Raw genomic sequence first — 12590 nt, 5'->3', positions numbered from 1 at the left:
TCGGAAGAAGGACATAAACTAGAAATAAGGGAAGAGAGCGAGTGAGGAGTAAAGAGGGAAAGACTAAAGAATTACATTCTTAGAAAAGAGAGTTTGAGCGGTGGGGAGACGAGATGGAGGGAGGATGAGTGGGAGCAAGGAGGAAGTGAGAACGGTGGGAAGGGAGAGAGGACAGACAGACTGGCAAGTCCAATGTACTTAATAAGACAGGCTATTTTTTTCATCATCTCAGAGCTGCACCAGAGGTACAGCTCAATGGCAGACACTGCACTGTCTGAGTTAAAAAGCAATACTTTTTGGTAAAACGCGCAAATGTATGTACAGTTCTTTGGGGCCACATCGCTTAATTAGTCCCTACGTAAAGTCTTGACATTGGGCGCAAGAAGTTTGCTTCAAAATGATAGAGTCAAAGTTTGACAAAAATTATTAAATTCAGCATAATAGTTTTACATTTACCGACTTACTGCTGAATGGCTAACTGAGACATTATGAAAATTCTGATCCTGGCTAGTCAAAAATTGCTTCAGCTTCGAAACTAATATTTTGTACATTGAAATCAAAATATTGTCTGTGGACAATTTTACATTTGCTGGTTCGAAGGCCTCAATTGCATAGGGTGAGGTGATGATCAAGACAAGACGCGGTATTGTCGGTAGTTGAAACTATACTAATTAATTTATTAGAGGATTTAAATAACCGAGGATGCACACACTTCTAAAAGAGTTTTCATTGGTTTTATAAAGGGAGTTTATCCAGGTTGTATTTAAGTCATTAATAAACGAATTGTCTTGTATTCGGCTTAAGCCAAATGTTGACCTACTCCTCAGCCAACTATTAACTTAATTCTGAAATAAATCTTTAATTAATGGAAATATGTTAAAAGAAATGATATTTGAAAGTTAAATAAAAATAAATCCCACATAAACAACAACATTTTTTTAACTGACAAAGGATAAAAAATTAATGTCGTTATATTTTACTAATGAAGTAATAAATATGTGCTGGTGGTATTTATTCATATTAAATTATATTTATATATATTCTTAACCATTTGAAATTATTAAATGTAATATTAGTTCCTATGAGATTTTATTATAATGGCCATGTATGGTGCTGGACTTCCTACTGTTTGTTTTTTTAAAGCAGCAACCTATACTCAGATTTTGCCAATAAACAAAGTTGTAAACCTACTCAAAAGTGTATATTCCTCAGATGTGTATGTTACCCTGGTGAATCACCGGCCTTCATTTTTTAGACAAAAACTACAATTTGCTCTTCGGGGCTGCTACTCTGGGCAAAGGTGAGCACATCTGCATGCTGATTGGAGCCCCTTACCTGTTGTTGTTGCTGAGTTTGACGTTCTCCCCTGGCGTTAGGATCTTGCCGTTCTTCAGCCAGAGCAGATGTGGCTCGGGCACACCTTGTGCCACACATGTGAAGATGGCACTGCTGCCCGGCGGCTTGCTCACCGACTGCGGCCACTGGATGAACTCCGGAGGTGCTGGAAGAGATTAGGCGAAGGTTAGAGGATATTCCAGGTATGCCCACCAGGCACAGTGCCTGACAACAGCCACAAACACAGCTCCACTGTATGCCAGGAAAGGGCACACTCACCCAACATCTGGTGCTACGGGGGCACAGTCATGTTCAAGAAACCCTAACATCATTACTTGTGGAACATGAGTTAAAGATCCAACAACTTATGTTTCTGGTGGAAGATGTTCTTGAGTAGTTGGCTGTGGGACCAGTGGATTTGATTCATTAACTCAACTTCTCCACTCTACGAACATATTTGATCCAAGACACATGAACATATCACTTGTGACACAGAAAAAGGTTGCCCGACAGTATCAAGTACAGAAAAAACACTGACCACTTACTTTTTAATATTGGCGCCAAATTCTGAGGAGAGATGGTGTAGGCAGAACCATAGCTCAGTTGTCTAATGTCTGAACAAGCAGCTTTTATGTAACCTGAGGGATAACTCTGCTGCACCGGGGATCTAGAAGGATGTGCATCTATCCTGAGCAATATAGGTTACTTATATGCAATTCTAAGGGCAAGATTCATGAATATATTTTGTCTGTCCAAAGCTACCAAAGTTAATGCAAAACAGTGCAAAGTGTTGATCTGTTACGTACTTTCCAGCACAAAACTTGCTTTGCATTGGAAAGTTGCCGATAAGTAGTAGGAAGCTGCTGCTTTGCATCCCCTGCATGGTACATGTGGATTCCCACACCACCACCAATGATCTTTGATGCAGAGGCCCAGCTACTAAAAATGGCAGGGATTAGTGTCAAAAATATCAGTGACGCCTTATTGAGGCAGTTGCAAGGTAGGAGAAATATTTTAATTTCGTCAAACTTTTCTAACCTTTGGTGTGTATTTGACTTTACAGCACACACTCACAAAGTGGGAAAAGTTTAAAGTTAGCCTAGTATGTTGTACTGGAAGGGTACCCTTCCCATACAAAACAAACACACACACCGCTATTGCCAAGAGAGCAGCAGCGCCACATCTCTGTTGATTTGGCCCTGTCTTGCTCTCTCCCTTTCAGGCAAAGCAATGCGGCAAATTTGGTTGCTGCATTGCATGAAAAAATAGTACATTTGCCCCCAAACCGCCAATGATTCTTGCTCGTCTTAATTTGCGTTTTGAGTCTCCTCTAGTAGGCGTGTGAAGATTTCTGGAACACTTTGAAAAGCATTGTAGTCTGGGCACATCACAAGAGGCACCCATCATAAACGAGCATTAAGTTACCTAAACATTTATGCAAGGTCTTAGCATCCCACTCCAAGCTTCACTTATGTACTCAAATAATCCGTGCATTCACTCTCTTAGAGTACAACATTAATGCAGCGAACTTACAAAAGGGTACCTGAGGCGCCTCCGTGGGTACATTTTTGACAAACATTGACACACTTAGGCATTCTTTCTAGAGTCATAATCTAGAATGAACTGCTTATCTTGGGGATGGACATCTTTCCTTGAGGCTGCTCAGTCCACTTCAGCAAGAAGCAATGGCTTGCATGACACTAAGCTGAGGTCAATGAAACGAACCTATAGATGTAGTACATCTGCTACCACCACATCCTCATGGAACGTAGAGTATTATTCTTGCTTTATCCATAGTCTGCCTAACCCAATTGTCTATTGCAATCACCTAATCTACTTAACTGGTGATGTCGTTAAAAGCGATATAGGAGGGTATACGGAGGAATGTACGCCACAGTGCTTTGGTTTTCACAAGAAAGACGGCCAGCAGTACCTTGTAAATGGTAACCTGCTTTTTGTAGTAAAGCCGAATGCATCAACAGCTTCTGCCTGCAGATAAACTGGTTCTGTAGAACACCGGATTGATAGGCAAACAGATTTCGTGCTTCTTTGATTTTTATCCTATCTTAGTTGAAATAAAGAGTGTAATACATATAGCCGCTAAACTGCTCAGGAAAAGGTTCTGTATTACAAAGGTAATTGCAGAGGTGTAGGCTAATAAGATACAAAAATGAGCCATCCTCTCCTGGAGGGTGTAATGCAGGCTAAGAAGAGAGTATTACATATGTCAAACAATAAAAAGTTTGCCGTCATGACGAAAATACCATTTGCAAGACCCAAAAGATGAGGAGCTACAGGACATGCCCAAACTTTAAAACAGATCTTACAGGCATGGCCTAAAAATATCTATTATGGGGTGTATATTAAACTCACAAAGAGGAACAGATCAAATGATAGGGTGGCTTATTTATTTTCATACTTTAAGGAAGTCAAAAATAATTGGTGCCTTGAAGAAAGAAAGACTGGTGATTTAATAGCTTTGGGTAGACCGTGATTGCTAACGGGTGAGTATTGACAGCCACGTAGAGTAGTGATAGAAAAGTAGAGTGTGTGAGCCATCAAGGTATAAAAGGGAAAGGTCATGACTGAGGGAAATACCATTACCAGTGGGTCAGGAATTTACCACATGTGCTAAATATCCACTGCGAATTTCCAACTTGAAAAAGAGGCTTATTAGGCAGGCTCGTTAATTCGCAAACAGAATTCCGCATGTTTTGCCTTTATTAATGTCTGTTTTCATCTGATAAATGTCCGTAGATCTGACCTATGGGAATCTATCTGGGAAGAACTGCGAGGGAGTGATAGCTATCACACAACTCATAACTGTAATTAGATTACAAGAGCGATGGGCTATAATGCACTTGTACTACGGCGGGCGGGACATCGGTCAAGGTTTTAATGTAGTGTTCCGTCTGCCGAACTCTAAATAAGACATCAATATGACGCTTGCCTTCTCACCACTGCCCACCTTCTTCTGATGAGAAGTAGTTGACGCGGAAGGCACTATCCTTTTTCTAGTTCTTTGACAAACCCCCTCCTTGATGAACTGGAACCTGCGACTACCCCCCAGCGCCTTGAGACCCTAATGGGTGAGTAGTCGCGCTTAACAAACACCTGAGTGATTGATTGGTTCTTTAGAATTCCGTAAACCTTTAAATTGAATTAATTAAAGAAATGTGTGGTCTGGGGTGCATTACTTGCACAGATACCCCTGGAGATTTGGAGCTTTGAGGTCACCTAGACAATGCCCAGCCTAGCTCTGAACCCTGAGAACAACCAGAATTTCCAAATGTTACCTCAGTGAGACCTTGAACTCCAAGGAGACTCAAAGTGGTCAACCAATTGACATACTATGAATACCAACTTCAGTGCACATGCTCTGGTCCTTCAGATTCAATGTGTGGTAACTCGGGCCCTGGAGTGCTGGAATATCTTCAAGGAGGAAGCTAATGCATCACTCACTCCTTGCTTCTGTGCAGTTCACTGCATAGCTTGACACCTAATGCTATAATTCAGGATTGCTTCTGTTTTGTTTTCAGTGGCTGTAGCATGAAGACTATGTTGGGCTTATCTGTAGCCAAAATGCATGACAGGGTCAGGTGGAGGCTCTATTGTAGATGGACTTGTGGATGATGTAGGGGGCATTAACTCGAACTAAGCTTTGCAGGAAGCCAGTAAAGGCCTTACAGGATGGGTGTGAATCGATTGGTCTTGTTTTATCAAACAGTCTTCCACCTTCACTTCCTCCGTGCGAACTACGTCTGTCTGATTGTAGTTCCTGCAGGCTTTGAGATCTGAGGGCACAGCTGCTTCACAGACTAGGACTTCAGTGACTTAAATCTGCAGGCTGCTGCCATTTTGAAATGACCAATGGAGTTTGTGAAGCATATGTGTGTTAAATAACTATTTGTATTAAATCCACAAAGCAAACGAATATCCCTCACACATCAGGTCAGCAAATCACTTATAGGTGCAGTTCATGACTTAGAAGTCATTTATTTCTAGTTGTGTACCGGATTATGGACTATGTGTTTATATTACATACATTTCACCTTTACAACTTAATTATATCTAGTACTTTGGCTCAGTAGCCCATAAAAGTGCATTACAACCACTGTAGTAGAACAAAATATATTGAGGGCAATGCCTGATATGTATTTCACTTTTTGCGCATTATTTTGAAGAAAAAAGGGTATTTGAAATGCTTCCGGACCACCTTTGACGCAGTCCTTTAAGTAGATTCAAGAAGAGTGAAACACTTATCAGGTATTACACTCAATAAATCTATTGTACTACAGTGACTGTGATCCAATGAGCCAAAAGACTGGCTATAATGCATTGAGCAAGGTGAACTGTAGGATACACAACTACATGGTCCATAATCCAAAGCGAGACTAGAAACAAAGAAAGGGCTATGTAGGCCATGAAAAGCGTCTGTAAATGATTTGCCAGCCTGATGGTGTGCAAATCCTATTCTGATATTTCTGGATTTTCCATTGTGGCTTCCAGGGGACAAAGGGTGGCTGTCTTCCGATTAAGATTATCACTTGCAAAGGGACTGTTAATGAACAGGCACTTACATTATTTTGTGAACAATCATAATTTAATTTAGAAGTGGGATGAAGCACTGGAAGCTGAGCAATGCTTGAGCCAGATGCCAAGCTTTGGCTCGAGGTTCTATTGGGCTCTCAAGCCCAAAATGACACAGGCTTTGATGTGGCTCATGCCTGCCACCCTTGCGCGCCAAAAATGAATGGCAAAGAATTAAGAAATATATTCCAAATAGGAGAGAGGGAAAAAAATACCAGTCTGGTGTGAAATCAGAGAGCCTGGGATAGTCTGGCTTCCCCAGTTGACCAAATTGTGTGATTCTAGGCAATTACTTTATTTTACTAAGCCTCCTTTTTGTTCATGATCATTATGTGTGCTGCACAAAAGCCTTACTTGTGCCCAAACTTAATCTGCTACTACGTTGCTCCATCTATATTATTAATCTAGGCCACATATAAGGCATACATGACACTGACTTGCATTTTAGTTCGCCAATGGCAATGTCGTCAGGGCTGGGATGAGGGGCGTGCGTGTTTCTAAGCTGTTTAAATCTATGATTTTAATACGTACCTCTCAATACAGTGATATAATCTGAAATACCTTCCCCTCGTGCATCTTCTTGCATTTTGAAGAGTCTTTATTATACTTTTACATGTTTGTTGCTCGAATTATGTACCAAACATTTTCGTGGCTTGGCTCGTAAACGGGCTCTTAGAGCCAAGCCAGACCCTTGGCTCGGTTCTCCCTGTTAATTGTTTACCCTTCCCACCCCTAATTTGAACTACGTTCAAACCATCTGTACTACGTTCCAGGAAGGACTTCCAAAGAGATTTAAATACGTATCAGGCATTATACTCAATATATTTGTAGTACTATAAATCAAGACTAAACACAAAGAAAAGCTAGTCAAAAGAAATGTACCGCACCTGCAGGTGATTTCCTGGCCTGACGGGGGCAGTACCACTCCATCAGTCATTTCTCACTGCTTACCCATCTGCACAACCTAATGCTAGGCTGTGGATGTGGTCGTCGCGAGCCACATTAGGTCATTCCAGTTAGGAGCATAGATGGTCAAAACATCTCTTAAACCGCTAGATGGCAGCATTGCCCAGCAAACGAAATCCTCCGTTTCTTTCATTTGAACTATCGGCATCGAGGCGCCAGCACTGTGGAGAGCCCCTCACAGCTTCATCAGTTCCCGCTGGAAGTCTGTGCAGCATCGGTGGAGAGATAACTTTACAGACACCCTTACGAGCCAGAAGTGTGTCCCTGGAGCTAACTGCATCCCCTGAAGAGATGACCGCCAACCCTCACTCACCACTCGGCCCCGTAAGTATTTGCATCAGTGAGAAATAAACGTGTAGTTCCCGGAAGTGTCTTGGAACAACAGGAGAAAGAAGTGGTGAACACAGACCTTCATGTGTCAGAAGTGTGTCTCTGAAACTTGTGTATGCAAGTTGTACACAGCCAGATATAAAGAGGCGACACGATTCACCAATGAGCCAATCATTGCAGAGTATGCATACACTGGAGCCATGTGATGCCCGTGCCTCTATTGCATTAAAAATGAACATACAAAAACACGTGTTTTTGCATTTTTAAGATTTATTTGGAATATATTGTTAATGAAAGGTGTTTAATGTAGTTCAATGGAGTCTAAAGAGCTTTGCACTCATAGAAGCCTGACCTTTCGATGGGAGACACGCTGCAAGCATGCAGCTCCCATGTGCAGCGTCAGCGCTGCAGGCCACACGCAGCGAATGCAGCAGGCAATGTGCATTACCGGTCTTGTAAGGGGAGGGCAGCAGCATTGCAGGCGTACACAGAAGGCAGCAGAAGGTTAGGGCACGTTTCGAATACGGGTAAAACAGAAATCCAAGGTTCTCCGATACACAGCAGTTACAGCAAACGCAACGCAAGCTGCACTTATGCATAAAGCTATTGTAGCTGCTATGCAAATCCCACCAACCCAAACAGGACTGAAGGTGCAGTGCAGGCTTCACTAACAGCTGCAGCACAAGCAGTGAAATATGCACTAACACAAAGCAGGCATTACTAATACATTGCACAATGATTTAAAAACAGCCACGGGAGATAGATACAGTGCTTGGCCTGGGAAACGCAAAAGCAGAGCAAGTTTGTGTAACCAAGAAAAACAGCAAATGAAACTTGACTAAACTACCAAAGCTACATCGGACGCAGTGAAATGTATACCAACACTCAATACACGTAGAAGACATGTTATGCCTACTTACTTGCATCCCAAGCGAACACAGAAACTCCACACACAAAATATGCAAAGCATGTGGACCCCTTCACCCAGCCAGCAAATGGCACCCTAAGCAAACTATGCCATCCGCACCATTATTTAATTTTATTGTTTATTATATGTGTTCATCGAATTTGTGCCCCATTTAACGTAACTCTCCGATCAATCAACTGGTTCATCTATGTGCACGAGCCACCACTGCTGTAACCTGATCACCACACAAACATACATGCTACACAAAAAGCATAAATGCAGTAAAATGTACTAGCAACCACATATCACTGCACAGAATCGTATGCAGAAAGACACAACACAAAGACACCGATATGCCGCCTGCATGCATCCAGCTGTACACCAAAATGCATAAAGGAGTCCCATACACAGTAACACTAAAATCCCATCAGATAAGGTGCCGAAATTAATAATCAACTGTATTTATGCACAAAATTAAACGCAATTGGGCCATGAACTCAATAAAACACATTAAACATAATCACAAAAAAATCTCTTAAATAGCTGGCTGTGTACTAGCAAAACAATATTGAGAAAAACCTAACCTACCACTATACCCCAAGTGTGCACACATACACACAAATATACAATCATTTATCATATGCTCTTCAGCATACCATGTTTAAAAAATAAAAAAAGAGAAGTCCAGCATGTAAATGTATGCGCATATTGAGGGAACACGCAACAAAACCCAGGATTGCTTAGTAAACGCACTTCTCTTATAGGCATTTGCTGAACAAACATGGTCACACGATAGCAAATATTGAGTTAGGCCTCTGGTCATCCCAAAAAAGGACAAACTTCAGTCCAGTTGACCAGCTGGCCTGGCCTGTCCCGCCTGCGCTGCCTCCCCTGGGACTCAACAATAGCCCCAGCCCTCAGTGTCAGTGTGGGAAAGGGCAACGGGGGCAGATGTCGCATTCAGCCACCATTGACTCTAAAGGGGGAACAAGGGTGCAGCAGACTGTGTGGGTAACTTGCAGCGATTGCGCTGCATCTCATTAGGGAGCCGGCGTGATCCATCAATGAGGTCCCTATGCGCCGGGTCACAAAAACCCAGCTCAGCACGCACAAAGCTAGGAGAAGCAGGTCGTAGCCCCTTTCTTCTGTGGGGGCGGGTCTTGTGACCGGCGGGAAACGGCTACCCCTCTCACTATAACACAAGGATCGGTCCTCGCGGCGTGTTCCCCTATCCGCGTGTCCTCAACATCATACAAAAAAGATACACTGATTGATAGCGTGATTGGACCCCATTCCCAAAGAGGTGAGGGAGGTGGCCGACATCTGCTCTTGGCTCCAACCCTTTTCATCTAAAAAAAATAACCATTTCTTGAGTGCAAAAGCCATGGTCAAAGCTGCTAGGTCACAGTTTCCTGAGAGAACACCCAAGTCCAAACCGTCTTCCAAGTGCAGTCTACCCTCTTGGTTTTGGTCAGCTCCAATCAATGTTGTGTTTCAGTTCAGTGGCTTATCCATAATGTCAAGAAAGCAAAAGACCTGGGTAACCAAGCCCCAAAAGAAGGCCGAAAGCCCGACTGCCAATTACTATACACGGCGACAATCCTGATACTCCTTAGTATTCAATTTAAGTCGGCCATGATCATTTCAGATGTTATAATTCATCATTTGACCTAGCATTTAAGGACATTATGAAAATAGTAAGAGGTTTCTCTCAGTAAGATTACTAAAGCCAACTGTCCCCTTAACTAAAACTAGCACCATGGCAGGGTCTGTCATAAACCTTTAAACTTCAGCAGTGATGACAAGGGCTGAACATATAAGGCAGCCATTTTTTTCATATACTCCCACTGCTGAGCTACATAGGTGGTGCAGTGTGCAAAGTATACGTATACATATACTGCTGCTGCCCAAGCTATGCCTGCTCCCTGCTTCTAAGTGCTTACAGTCTAAAAGAATCTCCCTGTGGCCTTCGGTGCTTAGTAGGACTTCAGTAAAGGATACCACTTCAGAACCGAGCCCAGGTTGAGACTCTGATTATCAATTTTTCGACTGTACCCTACTGTTGAGGTGCAATTGGCTTGAGGACTGCTCTTTACACCATCAAGGCTCCTCCTGTAAGTCCTGTTCTTGAATTCTTCAACAGGAGCGCAACATCAAATAATTCACAAACCACTGAACACCCATCTTGTCCAACAACTGTTTTGACTTTTTTAATTACCGGTTATTCTCCCGCCCACACACACACACACCCACAATCTTCTGTGCTCTCTGTAGTTTCCATTTGTCACACGAGCACACTGGAAAAAGAAATGTAATCACAATCAGTATGAACATGCGGTCCACAGAAGGTCTTCTTGGATGGTCAGATGCTCCAAGTTTTCAGACCAGCACTGCAATCTGCCCTCTCTGGAGGGATAACTTAGGTCTTGTAACCTTGAACTTCAAAATTCCACACAAAGCATTCCAGCCAGCAGAGCTGTGGCAAAGTGAGGGTTTTTATTTTGGATTAAGATCACTTCTTGTCTGAGGTTTGCAGCAGCAGCATCTGCTGCAGACATGGAGGATTCTTCGTATATTACTGTTTGAGATGGACCTTTTCAAAAGATAAAGCCGGACCATCAACTTCAGTTTCTAAGTTTTCGTTTCTCATGGATGCATCGTATAAGTTTGAGGCGAACCAATGCTTTGGGGTACTTGTGCGTGGTGGTCACGCTTGGATAGGAATAAAGATTCCACTCCTTATCATGCATGTTAACCTACAGACACATGTCCTCAGTAAAGTATTTACCAGTGTAGATCTAAGCTGCAGAAGTAGTATTTGATCCACCAGTACTGGCACTTACCTCAACCACAGGCGGTTTATCCATCTAGTGAAGTTTCCTGGCTTTGCTGTCAAGTCTCTGAACTTAGGCCGTCATGCAAAAGTTACTAGGTGTGTAGCATGTCAGCGGTTTTGGGGTCGATTCGGACGCAAATGCATGGCAAACGCTACCAGCCAACTCCAGGCATCGCTAGACTCTGCAAAGGCCCATTTGTAATGTGAGAAAACTTTGGACTTCTACTTCTGGGCACAAAATTCTGCAAATCTACTGGCGTGTCTTAGATAAAACTGGCGAGAGTTTTAGGCTGCGTCAGATTTCCTTCTGCAGATTTCTTTGTTTCGAGGCGTTGAGAATTTAGAACATATTTCTACACATCCACAGCTTATAACAAACTTCAGTGCCCTAAATTCTGAACCACCTCATGGTCTCCTTAAAAAGCCGCAGTGAGACATGAAGCAGCAGCCTTCCCTGAAAGGATTCATCTTTCTGCCTTATTCTGAGTAAAACAGAAGTGTGCGTAAACCGCGGCATTTTTTACTTTTTATTGAAGGCATTCATTCGCCCAGCCCAATTTATAAAGCTGGTTTAGCCACTTAGGTGCTGCCACCTGGATCCCAGTAACGGACCAGGAGGCGGGGATTAGGAATAAAAATATTACCAATAATAATAGTCATCTAGAGTTCGAGACGCCCCCTGACTTTGGACGGGAGTGGGATTCGAACCCACGGTAGCTTGCAGTTACTTAGAGACCGGGGATTGTGGACTGTACCAAGCCAGCAGAGGGGGGAGACGCCTTGACGCAATGAGACAATCCTCGCCGGGGCAGCTGCTTTCCAATGAGGACGTCATTCGCAGGTGGTGGCACGCGTAGGCCTGGCTGACTTCCAGCCCTCGTGTGGGAAGCTCCGGAGGGCAGAGGATTCGGGGATCACAATTCCAGGATTCTTAGAGACACTGCAGCACAATGAACAATCAGACGTGCCCTGAGCTAATGAATAAAAGCAAAGGCACAACGCAGGTGCACAAGGCTGTATGTAACAGTGCTCACTGTGTGCGCCTGCCGTGGGTGCTTCGAATCATTTCTCTTGCCTGCAGTTTTTTTAGGGGCTGCCTCAGAACATACATACATACATATGTGTGTGTGTGTGTATATATATATGTATATGTGTATACATATATATATATGTATATATACGTGTATATATATATATGTACGTATGCATACATCTATACATACATATTCATGAATATACATACACACACATATATATATATACATAAAGACATATACATGCATACAGATACATACATATATTCATATACACAGATACATACATATACACATATTTATATACATATATACACATATATACATATACATATAAATGTATACACACACACATATATATATATACATATATATACAAATATATATACATATATATACACACATATATACAACATATATATATACACATATATACAACATATATGTATCACATATATATACACAATATATGTATCACACATATATATATATATATATATATATATATATATATACCATATATATATCCAAAGGTTCCGATCTCCTGACGCAGTTGTCTCTCAGGCAAAGAAGCGGATACGGACCACCAAGT

General features: G+C 42.3%; 1 protein-coding gene across 1 annotated transcript in view; it reads right to left on the bottom strand.

Moving 5' to 3' along the window:
- The window catches only part of LOC144798772 (immunoglobulin superfamily DCC subclass member 3-like), a 49406-nt gene that overhangs the window by 17462 nt on the left and 19354 nt on the right, over positions 1-12590 (bottom strand). Inside the window, exon 5 of the mRNA XM_078669812.1 lies at positions 1336-1501. Within this exon, the coding sequence (XP_078525938.1) occupies positions 1336-1501 (166 nt within the window). The remainder of the gene's footprint in view (positions 1-1335; positions 1502-12590) is intronic.

Source organism: Lissotriton helveticus, chromosome 12 (assembly GCF_964261635.1).
Source record: "Lissotriton helveticus chromosome 12, aLisHel1.1, whole genome shotgun sequence".
NCBI lineage: Eukaryota > Metazoa > Chordata > Amphibia > Caudata > Salamandridae > Lissotriton > Lissotriton helveticus.
This window is presented reverse-complemented; position numbering and strand designations above follow the sequence as displayed.